At 40.5% G+C, this 26,673-nt stretch overlaps 1 protein-coding gene across 4 annotated transcripts in view; it reads right to left on the bottom strand.

Annotated features, from left to right (window-relative positions):
• Positions 1–2,064: 2,064 nt before the first annotated feature.
• Positions 2,065–26,673, bottom strand: part of KCNK2 (potassium two pore domain channel subfamily K member 2) — a 164,172-nt gene continuing 139,563 nt past the window's right edge. For all 4 annotated transcript variants that reach the window (XM_080647722.1, XM_080647724.1, XM_080647723.1 and 1 more), the window contains exon 7: positions 2,065–4,194. In XM_080647722.1, coding sequence (XP_080503848.1) covers positions 3,877–4,194 — 318 coding nt within the window. In that variant the 3' untranslated portion in view covers positions 2,065–3,876. The remainder of the gene's footprint in view (positions 4,195–26,673) is intronic.

Raw genomic sequence — 26,673 nt, 5'->3', positions numbered from 1 at the left:
CTGATGCTTGTTTAAAAAAAATTTTTTTTGTTGTTAATACAACCCTGAGGATATTTTTATATTGATTTTTAGAGGGAGTGGAAGGGAAAGGGAAAGACAGAGAAACATTGATGTGAGAGAAACACATCGATGGATTGCCTCTCACACACTCCCCACCAGGGCCGGGAACCAAGGTATGTGCCCTTGACCAGAATTGAATTCAGGACCCTTCAGTCAGCAGGCCATGCTCTATCCACTGAGCTATACCAGCCAGGCTTATTTAAATTTTTTAATAAAAATACAGAAACAGCATAATATAGTCTATGCCATAATATTTAAAAGTCTAAAGTGTTTTCAAAACAGTATAATAAAAATCGGCTACTCAGTGGTCGGCAAACTGCAGCTCGCGCGGTTTGCCGCTCTGTTGACTAATGAGTTTGCCGACCACTGCTATAAGGCATTACCCTTACCCAGAAGTTTTGACTTCAGGTTAAAGACGTTAGTACATTATTAAAATGTTTTTTAAGTGTTTTTCCCTAAGGCAGTGGTCGGCAAACTCATTAGTCAACAGAGCCGCATTTTGCCGACCACTGGGATAGCGTGAAAAGGGATACTGTCTACAAAGTCAGGAATCAACTAAATGAAAACCAATGTGTATTCTCTGAGTTAATTTCAAAATTATACCGTGTAAGTGACTAACATTCTCTGTTGGATACAGTTCAAAATGTGTCTAATAATGGGTTTCTTCCCAGACGCTTATAAATTTGTTTAAGTGTGAAAAGGCTAAATTTTATTTGGCAAGGATAATAAATGTGTATTTTGCTCTCTACTAATAAAAGACATCCATTTAGTACTATTAGCAAATTTGTTTTGCAATTAATTTCTAAGTAGATTTTCAATATTAGATTATGCTTGAAAAGCTTTGATAGTATATGTTGTGAGCCAAAAGTTGGAAGTAAAAATAATGAAACCCTTGCTTATAAGGAGTAAGAGTATATAATGACAATCTACAAGTCTGTCCAGTTAGAGAATTGGCTTTGACTTTTTTGGTCAGCTAATGGAGAAATAATTGGTTTGTATCCCATTTACTACTAAGCCAGGAGAAGAGGACAGATAAATGTTTGTGGAACAGAGAAAATGTGGGATATGCATACACAAGGATTCTTCAGATGGTTATAATATTTAAATCCCTGTTTTCATCTTCTTTTGTTCATAAAGTATTTTTTGATAATGTACTATATATATTTTGCTAGTATCTGGAAATAACTTAGTAAATTAAAATCAATGAATTATATTCTAGTGGGAAAGACAGATAAAATCAAATAAGAGTGATGAACATATAATCATGACCTAAGGGAAAGGAACATGGTTTTTAAAGGAATATTAAAAAGGTACCTGAATTTATATCAGGGAAGGCTTATCAGAGAAAGGGACACTTGAGCTGGGTTCTGAAAGATAAGTAGGAGTTTGTTAAGTGAAAAAGGCTGAGGAGCAAAAGGGGAACAAGTATTCCATACAAAGCATCAGCATAACCTTGTGATAAATAAAGGAAATCAGTGGGGCTGTTATACAGAGCACTGGAGAGTAATACAAGATGAGTCTGGAAAGGATGGCATCAAGTAGACCAAAAGAAGGCCATGTGAAGGACTTCTGTCTTACTCCTAAAAAAAATGAAAGACAGCTAGTGGATATAAAATTGAAGGGTGTCCGGCCAGTGTCGCTCAGTGGTTAAGGGTTGACTCATGAACAGAGAGGTCACCAGTCCAATTCCTGGTCAGGGCACATGCCTGGGTTGCAGGCTCTATCCCCAGTAGGGGGCGTGCAGGAGGTAGCCGACCAATGATTCTCTCTCATCCTTTATGTTTCCATCTCTCTCCCTTCCTCTCTGAAATCAATAAAAGATATTTTTTTAAAGAAGAAGATTCTGCATGTATTTAATGTGTAGTAATACAGCATCAAAAAATATTTATTGAAAATTTTGAATAAAGGAGCCATTCAGCATAGAAAGCAACATCCTGCAGTTCTACTTAGTCAGAATCAGATCTAAATTCTCAGCAGCAAGCAAGAGACTCAGAAAATGCTGACTTTAATTACAAACTTTATTTGTCAATACAATTCACAGTTTATACATGGCGCAGTCCACCATATGAACTTTCAGAACAGTTACTGAGGAAATGGGTGTAGCTTTCTTTCTCAAAGAGCCTGACCTTCTAAAATTTCAGTTAGAATTTAAGTTTATAAAAGTACCTTTAACTGAATATTTACATTTTTTAGCTTAAATTTAAATTTTGGAAAATAAGCATCTATTAAGATTTTCTTTAAGATCCTGGGTTTATTATTAAGACTCTAATAAGAATGCCAGTTATTTAGATACACCCCCCCCCACAATAGTAAAAGAAATGTTTTGCAATTATATTTAGGGAAATCATTTTCTTTCTGCATTTTTAAAAATTATATATACAATGTACAGCAGATCTAAGTATGAAAATAAAAGAAAGAGTAGCAATTTATTGGGTGCCTTTACCGAATTTCTTCTGAATTTTGGAAACATCCAAAAAGTTACAAGCTATGAAATGAAACTAAAAGGATTACTGGCCTTTTCTATCTAAACAAAAAGCTCTCAAGATTTAAATTGTGCTATAACAGCCTTTTCTCTAATGTCAGAGATGAACTATGCCTGCAATCTGCATTTTCCTTGTGCAAAATCACAGTGATCCCAGTTTCAACTTCAGTCACCACTCCAGAGGTACACCCAGGGGAGGCCAGGCCTGTGCCAGCCCTGCCTGCAGCTTCGCCTCCCCTTGTCTGGCAAATGTCACCCAAAGAGAGAAATCATATAAGCCTTTCATACACCAAAAAGCAAATCGATGCTGGCAGTATAATGTTAATTAGCAAGTGCTCATAACACATTGTTTTGCTCTCATCAGAATGGTAATTCACACCAATTGTCTTAAATTGCCTCTGATAATATCCATTTTTAACAGTTTTCTTCTGTCAGATCATATATATATATTTTTTCTTCTTCCACCTTTAAAAATGTAGTTGTTAATAAATGATAAATTCCAAATACTGCCAGGACAAAAAGAGACTGGGAACAGCCCATTTTATTGGCCTGGTGATCACTACACTGTGTGTATGTACCACTGGCACCTGAGACAAACACTCAGAGGGGCCATCTGTGCCCCTCTTTTGCTGCAGTGCCTTTCACGCTAGGGTTTCTGAGTGTTGCTTCAATATCCATCTAATTTGGCATCTAGTCCTTCTTCTGGCATCACCACTTCAGTCATTTTACATGCTGTTTCCAGCAAGGTATGGTACTCGAATGGGAGTGGTGGGGTAAAGGACTGCAGGTGAGCCTAGGGGTGGGGCGGGGAAGGAAAAACCACATATTAACTAGAGAGGTTCTGTTTCTTCATAAGATAAGGCACTGACAGGAAATTTCTTAGGTAAAAGGCTGCATAAGAATTTCTTGCCATTTACAAAAAGAAATGTTGTCATCCATACATGGTCCATATCTAGGCTCAGTTAGGTAGACCCTGAAAAGTTAAGGACTGATCCCTCGAAGCTACAGTATGACCAGAAACAATTATAATTCATTCTGAAGCCTTATGGCACATTGGGAAAAAGGGAGAAAAACAGTCTGGGCACAGAAAGGCATCAGACATTGCTTGTTTTATTCCACTGGTCAAAGAAAATAGACCGTACAAGCATCATCAAAAAGATAGTGCTGGCTCAGAATTCCAAATTCTCTTGATGGTAGATGACCGTGATGGGTATATCTATTTTCCCCCTTTTGGAGTTCATGCACAATTTTAAAAAAATGCTACCAGCAACAGTCTTAAAGAGCATATAGAAGTCCTCACCTATGGCTATGCCTAAGGCTCTTCAAAGAGAGGGCTATTTAATATTTTCAATAACGGCAATTTCCTCCCCTGCACAGTGTGGCGTCAATCCATTCAAATAGATACTTTCAGTTTTCAATAAGGGAGGCAAGACATCCCTCTCGCTGGCCAGGTGGTTCACGGACAGGGTCCTCCTACAAGGGGTCAGCTCCTGGTTGTGGTTCCCAGCCAGTTCCGCAGAGAGCTTCCGCTTAATGGAGGTGGCGCGCTGGAACTTGTCATATATCTCCACACTCAGCCGCCTCCTGGTTTCCTTGAACTCAGCTGTGACATTGGCTGTCCACTCAGCAGCATGGGCTCGGAACTCTCCCACCTGGAGTATATAGGCAGAGACAAAGAGACACCGACATGAGGGTGAACATTTTGTGTGCTTTATCTTCTGGCCGTTGGATTTGGGGGGAGAGTGGTTAAACAAAAGACTAGCCTGTTGTAACGCTGGAGGTCTGAGAACTGATGTAATAAGACAAGATGTGCTGACCAAAGTTGCATTTTATATAGCTATGGCTCTAAAAAGGGATCTACTAGTATGAATATAAACTCTTTGAATCACATTATATTAGTGGTACAAAATGTGCATGAATCCTGTTGTTGAAACTTCTGATGCCGTAACAAAAGCAATCTCTAACCTTTTAAAACTTTGGGAGTTTTGTTTTTTTAATCTGTAATTTCAAGAAGTACTTGGATGTAGATAGAATAGGCAGTAGAAGCAGCAGGGCAGAATAAAGTCCTGGAGTGTGAAACCAGGTGACCTGACTGACTCTGAGAGCACCAAAGCTGTTTACTCGGGATACAAACTCAGGTTTGAGAGACCAGAAGTGGTGTGTGCTAAGACTTCTGTCCACCTCATACTGCTCATCTATGACATGTCTGTTTCCTCAATAAGCAATAAAGTGTCTTGTTTTTGCCTTCAGGGGAAGCAAATGAGACTTAGCAGGTCCATTTTAGAGAAAGAGCAAAGTCCAGGGAACCGTTCCTCCGTGAATGCATGTGGAGTTGGTGAGGGTGCTCAGCTTGTCTGAGCTCTCGTCTCCTCAGCCGTAGAGCAGGCATCGCCACGGTGCACACCTACCAGGATGCTGGGCTAAAGGGCGCCACCCCCTGTAAGAGCCTATGGAGTTATCACTGTGCACTTGTCTCTTAAGGGGTAAAGAAAAAAATATTGCCCTGCCGGTTGGTGTGGCTAGTTGGTTGGGGTATATTCCCGTGTACCAAAAGGTTGCAGGTTGGATTCCCGGTTAAGGCACATATCTAGGTTGTGGGTTCAGTCCCCAGATGGGAGGCAACTGATTGATGTTTCTCTCACGTTTCTTCAGTAAAATATATCCTAGGGTGAGGATTAAAAAAAATTGCCAAGGCCTAAGCTGGTGCACAATGTTTCCTCTCAACTCTATAAAATTGTCTGCACTCTTGTGACTTAACAAGGCCAATGCCTAACCCCCTGGAAAATTTTATAATCCTTTTCTTAAGCAACGAGACTTGAACTATTAGACTAACTTCTGCAGTAACCTCCTATTGTGGAACAACTCCCCGGTTCCCTCTGTTGGTGGCATTTTTGCTTTCAGCTTAGGGAGCCCCACAGAACTCATTTTCTAAGTGACATGGGCTCTTCTTTACCCGGTGAGCATAAAACTATAGCTCTGTTTTCTTTGTGTTTTAACCTGATGATTTTTTTTTACAGAGAGGAAGGGAGAGCGATAGAGAGTTAGAAACATCAATGAGAAACACCAATCAGCTGCCTCCTGCACACCCCCTACTGGGGATGTGCCTGCAACCAAGGTATATGCCCTTGACCGGAATCAAACCTGGGACCCTTCAGTCTGCAGGCCAATGCTCTATCCACTGAGCCAAACCAGTTAGGGCCCTCTGATGATTTTTGTTTTGATATAACTGCTGGTTTCTGCTGTGGTCTAATGTTAGTGTATGCTCTGGATGGGGGGGTGGAGCCCTCCTGAATGAGCCTTATAAAAGAGGCTCCAGAGAGCTCCCTAGCTCCTTCTACCTGGTGAGGACACAGCGAGGAGGCTCTGGCTATCAACTGGATTGTGCTGGTGCTCTGATCCTGGACTTCCAGCCTCCAGAACTGTGAGAAATAAATGTTTGCTGTTTATAAGCTACCCAGTCTGTGGTATTTTGCCCTAGCAGCCTGGTCAAACTAAGCTAGTTTCTAAATATTTATGCTGAAGATTTGAATTATAAGAGGGGATACTCATGTGCCCTGGCCAGAATGGTTCAGTTGGTTGGGTGTCATTCTGGGCACCACCAGGTTGTTGGTTCATTTCCCAGTCAGGGGGCACCTGATCCATGTTTTGCTCTCACATGAATGTTTCTCTCTCTCTCTCTAAAAATCAATAAAAGTATTTTTAAAGAGGGGATATCCAGGAACATATATTTCAACATGATGTATACATATACTTGGGTAATCATAGATGTGTGTGTACACAAAAATGAAATGGAAACTGTTCAAATATCCTTAGAAGCTGGCACACAGCAGATCAGCTCTTCCTCATCCATCCATAATCACATATACACGTTTTTATTTTAAAGAGGTCTTTTATTTTCTACTTGTATTCTCTTAACAAGAAATAATAGCTTGTTGTCTGCATCTGGTTCTGAAAAAAGCAAAGCTGGAAAAATGAGAACTTTATGGCACACATAATTGGCAAGATCAAGGGAGCCTGCAGAGAGAGAGGTGTTAAATTTATAGCAATGAAGCCTGAAGATTCTCACTGCTCCTGTAAGGGACCCTGTACCACTATACTTTGGCTTAGAAGAGATTATTGAATGTTTTTTCCTACTTTTCAGGGACTCTGGTTAGCAAAGCATAGGCAGTATCAATTAGTATTAAGAAACACTGAATCACTCCATACCCACTTATAAATACCCCCCAAACGTTTGTATTGTTTTGTTTACCTTGCTGTCTGTCTGCTTAGATTACGAGTTTTTGAGTCTAGAGCATATGCAGTGGTGTGCCTGGTACTGAGAAGGCCCTCGGTAGAAACTTGAATCGCACTGAATAAATGAACACTATCTATAAAATTTTAAAATAATACCTTTGCTATAAAAAGTTGAGAGATTCAGTTGTTTCTCTACCAGTTTCAATTGAATTTTAAAGACTTATAATTGCAAATTGTGCTCAAATACCAAAAGAAAACCTGACTGAACCAAAGTTATTTTCGAACATGTTATTAAATTCTCCTAGTTTACTCAACAAGCAGACAGTCCTGACAGTGTGAAATTTGCAGTTTATAATAAAATAATTATTAATGAAAAAGTTTAAATCCCAGCTAACCTTTACTAGCACCTTACCAATGATTTTATAAAAAGGAATTAACCTGTTTTATTTGAAAATTCAGGATTTTCTCAATGTAAAAAGAACAAATGCTAATTTGACTATTAGCATTTTCTATGATGAGCGGTTCCTAATAGTGAGGTTAATATAATAAAAGGAACAGAAAAGAATATAGATTTTTGTTTAAATATGACTCTAGCCCAGCCAGCGTGGCTTAGTGGTTGAGCATTGACCTATGAATCAGGAGGTCACAGTTCAATTCCTGGTCAGGGCATATGCCAGGGTGTCAGGCTCAATCCCCAGTGTGGGGTGTGCAGGAGGCGGCTAATCAATGATTCCCTCTCATCATTGATGTTTCTATCTGTCTTTCCCTCCTCCCTTCCTCTCTAAAATCAAAATATGTATAAATAAAAGAGAGTGTGAAAAGTTTAAGAACCAGCTACTATATTCAGTTTCCACCCACAAACAAGTGGTTACCCAAAAATCATCTCTGGCCTAGAAGAATCACCTCTGGCCTTCAGTCCTGGGCACCATTAGAACTGAGAGACTGAAAATTAGGTCTACCGCATTGGTTTATGTGGTTACCAGCCTTTCACCTCCATGATGGGAAAGGCCACTGACATGCTCTGCCTCCCTTTTTTGTTGCTCATGGTCTATGTTTTTACCTTAAACATATCTTATTATTCATAGTAATAGACTTTGCTTATCCAGAATTCAAATGTGAATCTATTTATTTGCAGGTTTTTCTATCTCCTCTAACTAGAATTTAAGTCTTATGTGTATCCTCAGCACCTGGAATACTCTTTGTATGAAGCAGAAACACATGAAAATGCATGTTCTCTGTAATCTCACACCTCAATGAAAAATTAGCAATAGTGCTGCACACAGACCACCAACTGGTTTTCTTCATATACCAACCTTTCTTGCTCTTCCATTTTCATTGTCATTAATATTTTCTCAAAAGCAGTCTTATAATAAACATAGTTTTGCAAATTTCTACCCCAACCAATTTTAGTCTTTTCCCCCTGCTAGTACCCATTATTCTACCTCACAAGTGCTGTCAGCAGCCTAGCACTGCCCAGGATGATGGCTACAGCATGCTACTATTGATGAACTTCTCGGTGGTTTCTGTTGTTGACATTGGGTGTATTTATTTTTGCTATTGGTAATAAAACTTCAGTGGATATTCTTGCACCCATATCTTTGTTAACGTGTCCACATATTACTGGAAGTAGAACAAAAGATAGGAATATTTTCAGATTTGGAGTACACTGAAATTTCTGTCATTGTTTTCTAACTCAGTGTTTATAGTAGCTCCAAAATTTCCTCTTTCTCTCCATGCTGATGCTTCCCACCCATTAGTCACTTAGTAGTTGCCTTGGTGTTATAGTAATATATAAAAATGTTTTAAAAACGTTAAAAAGATTTTAAAAGGTTTGAGTTAACTTTCTTGAAACTTAAAGTGTGATAATAAGGACCCATTTTTCACTGCCCTGAAGCGTGTGTACCCCATAGATAAGGATTTGAACTTCAGTTACTGACTTAGAAGTGACTTGCTAGGATAACCATTTGTGTGAGTGATGTACTCTCCCTAGGTAACCACATGTAGCCCCTCGCCCTGTGTGCATTGACGTAATTCATTGATAGCCACCTGAACTGCTGTGGGTACAAAACAGGCTTTAAAAATGGGTCCTGACCAGCCAACAGTGCTCGCCTATCGAGACCACCACAAAGGCACATCCTTTAGTCAGTCCGGCAAGCAACGCCGCTCCACGCTCCTCTCCCTGCCAGACGACAGAAAAACAGCTAGTTCCTCCCCATCAAGAAGCAACTGAGCTCTCGGGTGAGGAACGCCAGCCCCCTGCATCCGGACCGGACCAGCTGCCAGACCCTAGAAGACAGCACCACCGGGATTCCGTTTAAGCCCGCTGCATCATGAACTTTTGTGAGTAATAAAGTGCTATGTGATTTGCAATTGCACATGTTTCATGTGGTATAATTTCTCTGGCAGTTAATTATCTTGTGTACACTTCAAACTGAAATTAAAGTTTCTGGTCTTTTTGGTCCTAGGCCTGCCCTTGGTCTGCTTGCATAGAGCAGCCTCTTCGCTAGCAACTACTTGAATGTCCCAACACCTGCACAGTTAAAGTTTATCTCAAGGGACCCCAAATCCTTTCCCGGGATTTTTCTTGGAATACTAAGTTATCAGATTGACTGTTGTGATACAACAGTGCCTGTGTTCAAGTAACCCTTATTTTACTACTAATGGTCCCAAAGGACATGAGTAATTTAAACTTATCACAGGCATGTATATGTAGGAAAAAACTGTACATATAGGGCTCAGTCCTATCTGTGGTTTCAGGCATCCACTGGGGGTTGAGAACATATCCCCCAGGGATGAGGGAGGCGTGCTGTATTTGGTTAACACTTAAAAGAGCTTAACTTTTCTTTAAAAAAGAGCTTCAACTTTTCTTAAAAAAATATTCTATTTATTTATTTTTAATATATCTTATTGATTTTTTACAGAGAGGAAGGGAGAGGAATAGAAAGTTAGAATCATCAATGAAAGAGAAACATCGATCAGCTGCCTCCTGCACACCCCCTACTTGGGATGTGCCCGCAGCTAAAGTACATGCCCTTGACCGGAATCGAACCCAGGACCCCCCCAGTCCTAGGCCGATGCTCTATCCACTGAGCCAAACTGGCCAGGGCTAAAAAAATGTATTCTATTTATATGCAGATCTCATCATTGTTTTTGATGTGAGCAGAATAACATGGATAGAGTCTTTTCCCCAAGGGACATTGTCAAAAGAATCTGAAGCAAAGCTGAGCATTTAGGATTTCATGGCTACTACGTAATTTTCTTCACCAGGAATAAAACTAAGGAGGTTTATCTCATCTTTGACCAATGCTAGTTCCTCCTGTACCTTTGTCAGTGGGATTTTAATTAACTTTCCTCATGTCACTAAGGTTTATAAGCATCTGAGAAAAGTAAAGTATTAAAAGCAAGCAGGATAAATATCCCTGTTCATGGACTGGGAAGAATCAACATATTTAAAATGGCCATTTCACTCAAAGAAATATACAGATTTAATGCAATCCCTAACAAAATCTCAATGCCATTTTTAAAATAAATAGAATGAGAAATCACCAGATTTTATGGAACTACAAAAGATCCAGAATAGTCAAAGCAATCCTGAAAGAAAAAAAAAAAAAAGAATAAAGCTGGAGGTACATGCTATCTGACTTCAAAATATACTACAGAGCTATGATAATCAAAACAGCATGGTATTGACAGAGAAACAGATACACAGGTCAATGCAACAGAATAGAGAACCCAGCTATAAAACCACATGTATATGGACAGATAATTTTTGACAAAGGAGCCAGAAATGCATATTGGAGTAAAGATAGTCTCTTCAATAAATGAATGAAACTAGATTGCAGTTTGTCACCACATACAAAAATTAATTCAAAATGGATCAAAGGCCTAAACATGAAACTATTAAGTCACATAGAAAAAAATATAGGTACCAAACTTATAGACCTGGGTGGTAGAGAACATTTTATGGACTTGACCCCAACGGCAAAGGAAGTAAAGGCAAAAATAAATGAATGGGACTATATCAAACTGAAGAGCTTCTGCAAAAGAAATGGACAAAAACAGACAGACAGATGGGAGATAATATTGTGAACAGTAGCTCTGACAAAGATTTAATTTCCAAAATATATAAAGAACTCATAAAACTCAACACCAAACAACCAATCAAAAAGTGAGCAGAGGACCTGAAAATACACCTCTCCCAAGAAGACATACAGCCAATAAATACATGAAAAGATGTTCAACCTCACTGGCAATTAGGGAAATGCAAATTAAAACTACAATGAGATACCACCTTATAGCAGTTAGAGTGGCCATTATTAACAAGCTAAGCAATAACAAGTGTTGGAGAGGTTGTGGAAAAAAGGGAACCCTCATTCACTGCTGGTGAGAATGTAGACAGGTACAACCACTATGGAAAGGAGTCTGTGACGACTCCTCAAAAAATTAAAAATAGAGCTACCATATGACCGAACCACCCCACTCCTGGGTATATACCCGAAAAACTCGAAATCATTTATACACACAGATATATGCACTCCTATGTTCACTGCAGCAGCATTCACAGTGGCCAAGACATGGAAATAACCAAAGTGCCCTGTGATAGAGGACTGGATAAAGATGTGGTACATATACACAATGGAGTACAACATGGCCAAAATAAAAGATGAAATAGCGTCATTTACAACAACATGGATGGACCTTGAGAACATTATGCGAAGTGAAATAGAAAAGCTAAGAACTATATGATTTCACTCAGATGTAGAATATAAAACTTATAAAACACAAACAGCAGTGTGATGGTTGCCAGAGGGAGGGGGGCGGGGGGAGAGAGGGGTCCTAAAAAAGGTGACAGGAGATTAGACTTTGGATGGTGGACACATGGTGCAATATACAGATTTGTAATTTAGTAATCCACACATGAAACCTGTATGTTCATGTTAACTAATGTCACCCCAATAAAATTTAAAAAAATAAATAAAAGCGATGAGTTAGAAACATTAAATCTGTAAAAGTAATTTGAATCCTACTTTGCATTCTACTTTCAGTGGTTGACTAGACTATAATTCTTGATAATTATCATTAATTCATTTTCTGAAGTATTGACATTTCATTGTATTGTTGAACTGTACTGTTAAAAAGAACAATTCAAACTATTCTCTTTACCGACCAGGTTAATAAAAAACCCCACTAAAATAATTACTAAGTGCCACATTATCTTGACAGAACAGTGCCTAATGTTTTTCTTTGGTATTCAGTAAAGTATATGTAATATTCATAAGGTCTTAATCTAAACTGCTTTTTTAAGTTAGCAATTTCTCTACTTTTTAATGCCACACATATTAACATAACTATATAAAGATTAAGCACAATAGTTTTAATAAAAACGATGTTAAGAAAAATACTATTAATATGATTTTAAATAATATCTTTCTTTTAAAATTTGAAGTATTATGCACCATGTAAATACACAGTATTATGAGGCAAGGCTGCAAAATCAAACATCCACTTGTTGTAAACTCAACGTCTTAATTTTTGTCATTGTGTCACTTAACATCCTTGAAATTCTCCCCACTGGTCTGGTATTGGGGTTACTTTAACAATCCATTTTATGGAGCTCAACTAATTTATACAGCAGCTTATTGTATTGTAAAGATGGGGATATTAAAATTCATGAAACAATACAAATTAATTTATATACTTTTTATGAAATTCCACATACTCTTACGTGATTGAGTTATAGTAACTAGATATTTGCTTGTCAGCACAATGGAAATTCTATGATGAGGGGTTATTCATCTGTTGTTTCAGTTCTTAAATGTGTATAGCTATGAAAAATATATCACGTCAAAAGTAATAGCTGAATGAAGGGGTGTGTTGACACCTGCACAAAATATATTCATTATATATTGAATAAAATCCAAACATTTAATGCTATTTCCAAACTTACTCAGGAAACCTAGATTTAATAGTTCTCCTATAACAAAAGGGCATTTTATGTTCACTGCAGGAATACATGACCTGGCCACTTAAAAAATGATTTTGTTTCCTTTCCTCTCCCATTTTCCTTCCTAAACAAGTCAGCCCCAAGATAGGAGATAAGCAGAACAAGGGAGGCAGTGCAGAGGGGCTGATGCAGGGCTGTAGTGCCAGAGATAGACCCGCACAGGGGACTCCATACAAGGGATGGCAGCCCCAAGAGACGCCCAGCATATAGTGCTGAGGACCAAGCATGGTGGGGAGAGCATCCCTGCAGGGTAGGGGTGGTGGCATAAGTGGCAGTTCAAGCCTGGCTACATATAAGGAGACTGAAAAAAAAAAAAATATATATATATATATATAATGAGAATAATATCAATCACTGTTAAGAGAAAGGAATAACAAATATAAAAATGCAAAAAACTAGAAGGGAATTGGAATTAGAGATACTGGTATGATCTCAAGGTTTTCAAGGTATATAGATATAAAATAAATGTACATGGAAATATTTATGTGCATGAATATAAAATATATTCCTTGGCTCTGTCTACTTGGAGTACCAGGGAGCAGTGACAGCCCCATTAGCAACAAGCACCCATATCTTCATTTCTAAATACCACCATCCACTAAAAGAAACCATAATTCCTGTAAAAACAAATAATTCCAGGGCTGGGGTAGAGAAATTGTTTAAGTTGAGCCCAAAACATCATCTTGTGTCTGAAAGTAACAAATTGCCCCCCAAAATTATGGACATTCCAAAAGACAGCTTGAAGGTTCTCCCACTGGCAAAGACTAGGGCAACTTGAAGATCAAAATAAATGATTATTATAACAGATTAAAACCCATAGTTTACAGCCAAAATCCATGAGTCTGTACTGATATAAGTACGTAAATAAATAAATAAATTGAGAGTTCAATGAGGAAAGAACAACCATAAAATCATTAAATACGTCCTCACAAAGTACGCATTAATTTTAGAGTAACCAGGGGTCCTCAAACTTTTTAAACAGGGGACCAGTTCACTGTCCCTCAGACTGTTGGAGGGCCAGACTATAGTTTAAAAAATATGAACAAATTCCTATGCGCACTGCAGGCCCGGGACGAGTCAGCTGCTAAGCAGGACAGGTAGCGGCACCCAGCGGGCCGGATAAATGTCCTCGGCGGGCCACATGTGGCCCACGGGCCATAGTTTGAGGACACCTGAACTATAAGGTAAATAAAATTAACTGCTTTTTCTTTTGAACTATTTACCCCAAATTTATCAAAATATTTAAATCATGCATATTTATGCATAAAAATCGAGTTCAATAGGTAAACTGAAGATGGTTGTTTCCAAATTTAAAGCCACTAAGTCCAGTTTGTAATCATGAAATGTAAGCACATTGGAAATTCCATTGCAAGCAGGTGCCAGATATGTATCCTTTTATTCTATGAAAGTCAAAGGAAAAAGTCATTTTGGCACCTAAGGCTAAACCAGTCTCTGAGCAGGTGCACTCCCAGCACTGGTGTCAGGACAAGCTATAGATGAGCAGCTGGGGAGTTCTGGGGTGTGAAGAAGAAGATGAGACATGCCTATAAGGATGTGAGAAAAGAACAAGTCTTCACTTTGTTGTTCTCTGTTGCCGTTATTTTCAGAGGTTCATGCATTTAGCTCTGGAAATGTGCTCTATCAGTTTAAAAATATCTTTATCATACTTAAACCTTGCAAACAGAATGTGGGAGAAAATATTCAATATGGTCTAAACAGATCCAAGAAAATTATACATCCAACTTTGTTTTCAAAGGGGAACTTGCTTCCAGAAGTTTCTCTCTCAGAGTTAACTCTCCCATGTAGAATTGCATGGGTGGTCACCATATACAGAAAGCGTTTGAAATAATTGACAATCCACGTATAGCTGTTCACTGTGAAAAAGATGAAATGCAGGAAGGAGCAACAGCAATATCAGGGGCAAAGATGTTCTCCAAGTACTGCTTCAGATAGGGAAAGGAGTGAGTAATGTCAGTCTACACATTTATTTCACTGCCTTTGCAATTAGCCTTTTACCCTTCTCCTTTCTGACTCTTGGAAATGATATCAATTAAGGACAATACAATTCTGGAAGGAAAAACACCATCTAGAGCACCAGCACATAAGCAGAAGCTTTGTTTCAAAAGATTACTGCCAGAGATTCTTAGTCTGTATTCTGTAATATAGACTATCATCTGTATTATCATATTAGTCTATAGCTGTGCTGTCTACTTCAGCAGCCACTGTCACACTGGCTATTAGAGACTTCAAATGTGGCCAGTCTGATTTGAGATTTTTTTAAAATGTAAAATATATACCAGATATGGAAATTTTATTACAAAAACAATGTAAAATATCTCAATCATAAATTTTATAGTATTCAAAATAATAGTTTAGATAGATGGGATAAAGTAAAATGTATTACTAAAATAATTTCACCTGTTTCAACACTTTTTTGATGGGGCTAATAAGAAAAGTTACAGATGTGGCTTGCACTTTTGTGTTTTGCATTATATTTCTATTAGTTTGGTCCATAAAATGCCATTCCATTGTACCATCTTTATTTTTATTTATTTTTTAATCCTTACCTGAGGATATGTTTTTATTGATTTTTTTTAAATAGAGAGTAACAGATAGAGAAACATCTATCTGTTGCCTCCCATACATGATCCGAATGGAGATCAAACACACAACCTAGGAATGTGCCCTGACCGGAATTGAACCTGCAACCTTTTGGTGTACAGGACGATGCTCTAATCAACTGAGCCACCCAGCCAGGGCGTTTGTGCCATCTTTAAATTGAACCACACAGAATTATGCTTTTATTCTTTTATGAATGTCTAATAAAAGCAACCACCAACTTACACCATACAAAAAATAAACTCAAAATGGATAAAGGACTTAGACACAAGACAGGAAGCCATAAAAATCTTAGAAGAATCCATAGGCAGCAAAATATCAGACATATGTCATAGCAATTATCTTTACCGATACAGCTCCTAGGACAATGGAAATTAAGGAGAAAATAAACAAATGGGACTACATCAAAATAAAAAGCTTCTGCACAGCAAAAGAAACCATCAACAAAACAACAAGAGAGCCCACTGCATGGGAGGACATATTTGCCAATGTTATATCCGATAAGGGTTTAATCTCCAACATTTATAGGGAAATCACACAACTTAACAAAAGGAAGATAACAATCCAATAAAAAAATGGACAAAGGACCTAAATAGACACTTTTCAAAAGTGGACATACAGAAGACCAAGAGACATATGAGAAAACATGCTCAAAATTACTAATCATCTGAGAGAGGCAAATCAAAACAATGAGGTACCATCTCACACCTGTCAGAATGGCTATCATCAACAAATCAACAAATGACAAGTGTTGGCGAGGATGTGGAGAAAAGGGAAGCCTCGTGCACTGCTGATGGGAATGCAGACTGGTGCAGCCACTGTGGAAAACAGTATGGCGTTTCCTAAAAAAAACTAAAAATGGAACTCCCATTTGACTCAGTAATCCCACTTCTAGGAATATATCCCAAGAAATCAAAAACACCAATCAGAAAGGATACATGCACCCCTATGTTCATAGCAGCACAATTTACAATAGCTTAGATTTGGAAACAGCCTAAGTGCCCATCAGCAGATGACTGGATTAAGAAACTGATACATCTATACAATGGAATACTATGCTTCTGTAAAAAAGAAAAAATTCTTACCATTTGTAATAGCATGGATGTACCTGGAGAGCAGTATGCTAAGCGAAATAAGCCAGTTGGAGAAAGATAAATATCACATGGTCTCACTCATTTGTGGAATATTATGAACAATATAAACTGATGAACAAAAATAGACCTAGAGACATAGAAGCATTGAACAGACCATCCAACCTAAGAGAGAAGGCTGGGGTGGGGGAAGGGAGTATGGGGGGGGGGGTGGTAAGAGATAAAGCGAAGAACTTGCATGCATGCATGTAAGCATAACCAGTGGACACAGAGTAGGGGGGTGAGGGCATGTGCTGGGGGGTGGGAGTGTCCCGGGAGAGGTCAATAGGGAAAAAAGGAGACATATGTAATACTTTAAACAATAAAGAATTTAAATTATTAAAAAAAGAATAAAAGCATAATTGGAAAACAATGCGAAACCAAAAATTTCCCCCCCCTCTTGGTTCAACAAGTCAAAGAAGCAGAGAGGGCTCAATAATGCAACGTGTTCACTGCACACGAAACAAGTGCTCAGGGCCCCCTCTGCCAGACCCAGAAGAGCACTGCCAATGAGTTCTACAGAAACACCACTTGCTATGTCTTACACTCATGCCACTGAATTTCCGTGAACTTGCCCAAACTCTAATGAGGCTGCCTAAGAAACAGGAAGAAAAGACAGGAAATAAAAGGAGGGACGGTGGAAATACCAAGAAAGTGACCGCAAGGCAGGCTAGCTCTCAGCCTGGTGTCCTACAAGGGGATCAGACATGCCCTGAACCTGTCTCCCCAGCTGTGTCCAACTGATTGATGGCTTACAGGTTTAGAATTTAGGGAAAAACAACTCCTCTAAATGTAAGGATAAGACATAGGAGGCGTCCATTGTGAGAGGAAAGTAAAAGAACTGTATTTTAATATTCCTTTAACAAATGCTTCTGACACTGTGTGGCAAGGCAGCATGATAGCAAACACGCCTCCAGCCCTCGCCTTCGGCATGGGAGCTGTCCAGAGCATCTTCTCAGATGACACAAATAGAAAAGAACTCTATCAAGAGAGAGAGTGAAACGGAACCCCTTCCCTTCCACACGAATCTCCTCGGGCAGGCTGACTTTCATATGCAGCCCTTACGATATCACTTTATGCTTCAGAGAACACAATTTGACCTACTTCTGTCTGTATCCATTTAACAGGCAGCTGTGCTATAGTGGGTTTCTATTATACCTTGGTCTGGTTATTTTATGAAGCCTGTGTTACACTGAGTACTAAAGTGGAAAGGAATATGCAGGAAGGTGAGAAAAGGCGGGGAGACGCAATGACAAATCCAAATCCCTCTCCAGGCATCTTTCCAGAGTTACTTATTATTTTTGATTTGATATTGACTGCAAACCCAGCTTCATTATCGCTCACATTAAACCAGGGCCCACGGTGGGGGTGAGATGGCACTTTCGCCTCGGTTTGATTATAACATCTTCAGGGCTCATCACAAAGCTCTCACAGGCTTCCACTACTTCCAAGTTCCCCCCGCTAGCCTCCTCATCTCTTCCTTCAGAAGAAAAAGTTGGTTGCTTGTACATTTTGAGTAATGGAAGGTAGAAAATTCCATGAAAAGAGGCAAAACAGCCAATTAACCAATTCATTTTTCTCTGGTTAAAAAATCTCTTCAAAATGCTAGACTGTCCAATAGGGGACAAGCCACACATACACCCAGCTAGCTGAGAGCTCTAGAAAATACGAGAACATCATGCTTTTCATGGATGCCAAATGCGGACAGACAAATGGGATGCATTTTTTTTTTTTTTTTTTTCAGCAATTCCACTTTTTATTTTTTTTTATTTTTTTTTAAATAAATCTTTATTCAGATTATTACAATTATTTCTCCTTTTTTACCCCATAGCTCCCCTCCACCCCTTTCCCACCCCACCTTCTGCCCTTACCTCCCCCCCACTGTCCTCATCCATAGGTGTATGATTTTTGTCCATTCTCTTCATGAACCCCCCCATACCCCTTTCCCCCTGAGAATTATCAGCCCACTCCCTTTCTATGCCCCTGATTCTATTATATTCACCAGATTATTCTGCTCCTCAGGTTTTTAATTCACTTGATTTTTAGGTTGGCTTGTTGATAGATATGGATTTGTTGTTCATAATTTTTTCTCTTTACTTTTTTCTTCTTCCTCTTCTTTAAGAATACCTTTCAGCATTTCATATAGTACTGGTTTGGTGGTGATGAACTCCTTCAGCTTTTTCTTATCTGTGAAGCTCTTTATCTGCCCTTCAATTCTGAATGATAGCTTTGCTGGGTAGAGTAATCTTGGTTGTAGGTTCTTGCTATTCATCACATTGAAAATTTCTTGCCACTCCCGTCTGGCCTGCATAGTTTCTGTTGAGAAGTCAGCTGACAGTCGTATGGGTGCTCCCTTGTAGGTAATTAACTGTTTTTCTCTTGCTGCTTTTAATATTCTCTCTTTGTCTTTTGCTCTTGGCATTTTAATTATGATGTGTCTTGGTGTGGTCCTCTTTGGATTCCTTTTGTTTGGGGTTCTGTGGGCTTCCTGGACTTGTAAGTCTATTTCTTTCACCAGGTGGGGGAAGTTTTCTGTCATTATTTCTTCAAATAGGTTTTCAGTATCTTGCTCTCTCTCTTCTTCTGGCACCCCCATAATTCTGATGTTGGTACGCTTGAAGTTGTCCCAGAGTCTTCTTACATTATCTTCAACTTTTTGGATTTTTTTTTTTGCTTTTTGCTTTTTCGGTTGGGTGTTTTTTGCTTCTTTGTATTTCAATTCTTTGATTTGATTCTTGTGTTCCTCTATTCTGTTTCTGGGTCTCTGTATAATATTTTTTATTTCAGTCAGTGTATGTTTAATTTCTAGTTGGTCCTTTTTCATATCTTCGAGGGTCTCGTTATATTTATCGGCCTTTTCTAGGATATTCTTAAAAAGTCTTATAACGGTGGTTTTGAATTCTATATCCAGTCGTTTGTTTTCCTCCATTTCTTTCGTTTGTGATCTGATTCTTTGACCCCGCATTTTCACTGAATCCCTGAGTTGGTAAGGTAGATATTTGTGCTAGGTTTCCAATATGGCCCAGTGGGTCTGCTTCCCCAGTTAACCTGAGGTGGACACTCTTGGTGCACCCCTTTGTGGACTGTGTGTACAGCCTTGTTGTAATTAAGTCTTTATTGTTGTTGGTATCACTGGGAAGAATTGACCTCCGGGCCAGTTGGCTGTAAGGATCAGCTGTGTCTATGCTGGGAGAAGCCCGGTGCTGGAGACAGCCTTATAGGATTAGACTTGCCAAATTGCAATAGCCTCTGTGCTCAGCTTGGATGGGGTGGAGTCTCAGTCTTGGCTTCCTGTCAGCCCCGCCCCTGCGCGCATGTGCGCTTTCAGTCCTCCGCCTTCCCCAGCTCGAGTCTCCGCCTGAGAGTCCAGACTCCCCCCACAAGAGCGTGGGTCCCCAGGGGCTCGCCTGGAACCGGGGTTCACTGCAGTCAGAACTGGGGCTCAGTCAGGATCCTCTGACTCCCTTTCACTAGGGAAAGCCTATGGCTACCTCCGCAGCCTTTGTGCGCACTGGCCCGTGTGCACCTTCAGACTTCTGCCTTTCCCAGCTCGTGGTCCGAGGCTTCCTTCCCCCTTCTGCCAGAGAAAGTCAGCCAGGCTCTCAGCCGCCCTTCCTCTCTGCGCGCACAAAGCCCCTTTGCCGTACCTCCAATTCTCTGTGAGCTTTTCTCCTTCCTTCTAGTTGTAGAATTTTCACTCAGCCTGCTTTCCTGTGGTTCTGGATGGTGTCCGTTCTGTCTTTTAGTTGTAGTTTTGAAATTGTTGTGCGAGGCAGCAGTTTAGGTGTTTACCTATGCCGCCATCTTGGTTTCTCCCCCTGGGATGCATTTTTAACAGTAAACGGGTTCAAAGAGGCAATGATGAGCCATGTGCAATCTAAAGTTGTCTCTGGCTCAATTGCAAATGTTAAATGAGGGATGCTTGCAAAGACTCACAAATAGACAAGAGGAGAATTAAGTTAAACATAGGACATTTTTCGAATATTAAATTCTAGAACTTTCACATTTCCTAAGAATTTTTGAAACAACACTTTTGAGTTATGGGCTTTCAAATTATAGAACTTCTAATCAGGAGAGCCTACAGCTTGTTTGTCAAGGTAAGGGTTCTAGAGGCAACTTCAAAATATGTTTCCAACACTTCCTCTGTTTATGTTAAGAAAGTACTGTTTTATGAGTTTCAACTTTAGCACATTACTATATAATACAATAAAAGGCTAATATGTAAATTGTCCCCTCGACTGGGAGTTCAACCAGGAGTTTGACCAGGAGGCAGGGGTGGCCCGCCAACCTCTCACGGCACCTCCCCCCAGCCGGCCTGGCACGATCTGCCCCGATGGGGGCGGGCCAGCTGGACCCCACCTGTGCACGAATTTGTGCGCTGGTCCTCTAGTATAATAATAACTAGCATTTCTAATAATTCCATAGCTATAATGCTTATGAAATTGGGGAAACTTTTTTGTAAAATCGAGTCTGCTTATTTAAAACTAGTGACCTCGTGCACGAAATTCGTGCACATTAAAAGGGGATTAATTAGAGAAAATAATTTAATATTGCTATTTGCCCTTTCTCTATAATAGAAGTGTCAGAGATGAAAGAAAATTAGAAAATGTATATGAAAACCTTCCTCCTGTCAGAGTTTGGGGCACACCACGGGACCCAGAGTCAAGTCCCCGCCCACCCACATGCACCTCAAAATCATGTGAGAACCAGACCTGGCCGGCCTTTCCCCCCCCCCCCCATTGGGCTAGATACAGACCTGGCCAGTCCCTTGTCAAGCCCTGCCAGGCAGGAAGCATAGCCTCAGGTCCCCTGGCCCGGCACCAGGATGGGGGGCGTGGCCTGAGGTCCCCCAGCCCAGACCGGGGTGGGGGGTGTGCCTTGAGGTCCTCCATCAAGCCCTGCCAGGTGGAGGACATGGCCTGAGATCCCCTGTCAAGCCCCGCCAGGTAGGGGGGTGCAGCCTCAGGTCCCCTGGCCCAGCACCGGGAGGGGGCGCAGCCTCAGGTCCCCCGTCAAGCCCCACTGGGCGGGGGCACAGCCTGTGGTACCCTGTCAAGCCCTGCTGGGTGGGGGGTGCGGTCTGAGGTCCCCTGTCAAGCCCTGCTGGGTGGGGGGTGCGGCCTGAGGTCCCCTGTCAAGCCCCACAGGGGTGGGGGAGGGCACAGCCTCAGGTCCCTGCTGATTGCTTATTAAGGCTCCTTATGGGAACTTGGCCTCACCTGTGGGTGCAGCCATCTTTGTGCCTGAGTGATGGTCAATTAGCATATTCTCTCTTTATTAGATAGGATAAGAGGCCAGCTGGTGTGGCTCTCTCATCATTGATGTTTCTAACTCTCCTCCCTTTCTCTCTGAAATCAATATATATATATATATATATATATTTTTTTTTTTTTTTAAAAAGCAGGTTGCTCTATTTTACTTCAACTCTTACCTGATGTTTCTATATATATAAAACCACTAGCGATTCTTAAGTTAAATGAAAATATTACCCTAAAAAAAAGAGTAATATGCAAATTAACCATCACTCTGCTCTACCCACAAGCCATGCCCACCAACCAATCAGGAGCAAGTATGCAAATTAACCCAACCAAGATGGCTGCAGCCACAGAGCGAGCAGGAGGCTTGGGTTTCCCCAGCAATGGAGGAAGCCAAGCTTTCCACACACCCTGGCTGGCCCAGGCCTCCACTCAAGGCTACTAAGTTTCAATTATAAAAGATAAATAAATCCCAACAAAAATGGCAGCAGCCATGGAGCTGGAGAGAGCAGGAAGCTTGAGTTGCCCCTGGCGATGGAGGAAGCCAAGCTTCTGCAGCCCTGGCCTGCCTTGGCCTCTGCTCAAGGCTACAAAGTTTCAATTATAGAAGATACATAAATCCCAAAAGAAATGGCGGCCCCCACGAAGCAAGCAGAAGGCTTGGCTCCGCTCCAGGCTACAAAGTTTCAATTGTAGAAGATAAATAAACCCCAGATACCAGGGCCTCCGCTTGTGTCGCCAGGGGGTGTGGCCAGCCTGCAAACCACCACAGGCCCCTCGCCCAGGCCGCCCCACGTCCCAAGGGAACCCCCGCCCTGATCTGGGACATCTTAAGGGCAAACCAGCTGGCCCCCACCCGTGCACCAGGCCTCTATCCTATCTAATAAAAGAGTAATATGAAAATTGACCATCACTCCAACACACAAGATGGCTGCCCCCACGTGGTCGAGGATGGCTGCCCCCATGTGGACACAAGATGGCCTCCACAAGATGGCCAGCAGGGGAGGGCAGTTGGGAGGGACCAGGCCTGCAAGGGAGGGCAGTTGGGGGCAATCAAGCCTGCTGGGGAGGGCAGTTAGAGGGGTGACCAGGCCGGCAGAGGAGAGAAGTTGGGGGTGACCAAGCCTGCAGGGAAGGGCAGTTGGGGGTGACCAGGCCTGCAGGGGAGGGCAGTTAGGGGAAAACAGGCTGGCAGGGGAGCAGTTAGGCATCAATCAGGCTGGCATGGGAGTGGTTAGGGGGTGATCAGGCTGGCAGGCAGAAGCGGTTAGGGGCAATCAGGAAGGCAGGCAGGCGGGCAGTTGGGAGCCAGCAGTCCTGGATTGTGAGAGGCATGTCCGACTGCCCGTTTAGGCCCAATCCTACCGGGATCAGGCCTAAACGGGCAGTCAGACATCCCTCGAGGGGTCCCAGATTGGAGAGGGTGCAGGCTGGGCTAAGGGACACACTCCCCCGTGCACGAATTTTGTGTACCGGGCCTCTAGTTTAAAATAATATACAGGGTATCCCAAAAAATGTATACACACTTTAACAGCTGATAGCTCAATTTTATAAATGAAATGTATTTTAATAAGCACTGTCTTTATGTATATACATTTTTGGGACTCCTATATCTGCAGATAATATAGCTAAATCTATCAGATTTGGAAATTAAATTCAGCAAATATAAGCATGGTGCATAAAGTTTAAATCTCCCAGATGATGATGATGATGATGACGATGATGTTAATTCTTTCCTTAAACTACAGCAACAATTTTTATGCAGTTTGCTGAATTATGAGAGGACAGGAGGGATTATAATCTAGGACAGACAGCCCCTTAATCTTCGTGGTTTCAAACAAAGCTTAATTTCTCACTCCTGCTAACTGCCCATGCATGTCAGCAAGGCTACCACTCATTGTGGTTACTGGGAGACCCAGGCTGACACAGCACCCTGGTCTCCTATGGTCATTGTGTCAGAAGCAAGGAAGCTCTTGAGGCGCTCAAGGCACAGTTCAATTTTCTTCCCATTTTCTCATGTCAGTTCTGCCCACAAGTCATTGGCCAGAACTATTCATATGGCACACCAACCACAAGAGAAGGAGGAAGTGCAATGCTAACAAGTCCGGAAGAGGAGAGAAATGGAAATAGTTCATGAGGAAGAACAGGGATTCTTTGTCTTGATGGGAGGAGAGTTTATATATCTGTGTGTGTGTGTGTGTGTACATGCATATACATACACACATATTATTAATAGGAAGCTGTTTTTTGGTTCAAATCAGTTTGAGGCAGAAAGAACTGAATTTCCTTACTACAAATAGGGTGCCATCCACTGAACACTAATGAAATCCCCATACTTTGTTGTAAAAGATGATCCAATAAATCCTGATTAAACGTCAATATTTCCCTCCTACTCTCAGCTTCAACTAACCACAAACAAGCTAATACTCTTTTAGAAAGAGCCATCTATGAAGAGGAACTAAAAACAAATTCATTTTGTTGACCCATCTTTGTAAATACATTTGCTTGTGTTCTCATCAAACATAGGCTTTATTTATTTATTTATTTTTGTACAATGTGATTGATTTTAGCTCAGAATATAGGCAAGCACTCTCTTTGGCTTGCTGCAGAGAGTCCAAAAACAATTTTAAAAGCAAAGTTCATAGTGGCTGCTTTTTCAAACACAAATTCTCAGAACAGATGGCAGTCTCAAAACAGTCAAGAGAGAAACATAACATTATATCTTGATGTATTAACTCCCTATAATGTGCTTTCTAGCTAAAGAAAATGAAATTACTTATATAAAGTGCTTTGAGGCAAAAACTATTAACTTACTTTCCTATTATGAACAAATGAACAGAAAAATGACTCTTGCCATTACCAAATATTGCATTCTGTGAAATACTTGAAGCAAAAAGAAGACATAATTTATAATTAGTGAGAATTCAACTTAAAATCTAAAAGATAAGAAAGAAAGGAATCTTCCCACATGTGTTTTTTTAAATTAACAACTGAAATATTCTTTCTTGGATTCATAAAATGAAAATACAAATGGATTCTAGTCACAATTAGACACCAGGAAATCGGTGGCTCTAATTCAGGAAAAGACTTAGGTAATAGCAATGGGTAGATTTAAGAAACATTTCAGGTGGAAACTAGTTTTTAAGTCCACAGAACATCCAACATATTAAAAATTCCTATACCTACTTTTTTTTCTTGGCCATTTCTGGACTCTCTGGGTTTGTGATGAACTTCCAGCAATATCATACCCTAATGTTTTCTTGTTTGCATTTATTTCAACCAGATAAGATATTCAGACATGTAAGCATTCACAGCATTTGATGCTCATGAAGAATAATATCCTATATAATGCAAGCCTAATATGCAAATCGACTGACCGGCAGAATGACTGACAGAACGACCGGTCGCTATGATGCGCACTGACCACCAGGGGGCAGACACTCAATGCAAGAGCTGCCTGCAGGCCCCAGGCCAGCCAAGCCGGGTGCCAGCAGGGGCCCCCCAATTGCCCCACCAAAGGAGGTGACCAGTGGCGGCGGCGGGGAGTGGGGCTGGCAAGCGGGCGGTGCCAGGCTCACCAAGGCAAGTACCAGCGGGAGCTTCCCCTGATCTCTCCACAGATTGGCCCCAATCACCGGCCAGGCCTAGGGACCCTACCCGTGCACGAATTTCATGCACCGGGCCTCTAGTATGATGATATAGAGATGATAATCTTAGAACTTTACAGGATTAGGTGAATTGGGACAATATTTGATACTAATTTCTTCCAAAACCCATGATGAAAAGAACAAGCATTTAGTAAGCAGTTAGCACATTCCACATTCTACCCACTGAATCTCTAAGCAGTCTCATAAAGGAGGTTCAATCTAATTTTTAAGAAAATGGAGACTCAGAAAAATTAGGTATTTTAATGAAGTTTACAGAACTAGTAAATAGTTAATAGAATTAAATCTCTATGGCCTCCAAAGCCCAGGCATTTATTCAGAAATCATAAAAATCGTCTCTCTTCATTTGAAAGAATACTAAAACTTTAGGTTTCAAGATTCACTGATCATATGGTAACACAATTCATGATCAAACTATTCATAAAGCTCTTCTTTGTAGCTTCATAGTAACAGATGGGTTAGATTGGAGTACTTCTAATATGTTGATATTACTTATGTGTAAAATAAAAATAAGAAGAAACGAATGACAATAACAACACATGACCAATTTCTTCAGCCTTTGGAAGGCAGCATAGCAAAAACTCTGGAAGGCTGGGCCGAGGAGTCGAGCCATCTAGGATGATTGCTGACTCCACCCCTTACCAAGGACCAGCTGGGTGAACTTAAGCAAATCACCTTACTTACCTACCTGTCTTCCATTTCCTTACTAGCAACTACTATTTGACCGCTGTGGACTTTACATCAGTATCCCATTTAATATTATTTAAAGAAATAAAGTCTATTCTATAAGAAACATATTTCCATTTTACCACTCTCAAATCCTATTTTTGGCATGTATTTTGACTTTCCTAACATTTGACCCTCAATGGTTCATTGTCCACAACATAATACTGAGACGATACAGAGACATAACCTGGGGTCTGGGGTCTACAGAAATGACAGTTCATAAAGTTCACTTGGACATGAGACATGCACTCATGTGTGAGAGTTACTGTTGCCTTACAGCATAATTGAAGTCTTCTATTATTATTTTTTCTTTTATTTTTATTCTCCTTTCCTACTGACTGTTTACTAAATAAGTACTAACTTGCTGAGCTGAGTTTGGGACAGGAAAGGCAAGGAGCTTTCTCTTTGGCCTGACTAGAAACAACCCAACACAGACCTCTGGATGAACCCAAAGTCTGACTTCTCTGATCTGTTCCCCGGAGCATAGAGGGATAGAAAA

This window comes from Plecotus auritus (genome assembly GCF_963455305.1).
Source record: "Plecotus auritus genome assembly, chromosome: 12".
NCBI lineage: Eukaryota > Metazoa > Chordata > Mammalia > Chiroptera > Vespertilionidae > Plecotus > Plecotus auritus.
The sequence above is the reverse complement of the archived record's forward strand: the minus strand, read 5'-3'. Positions and strand labels throughout refer to the sequence as shown.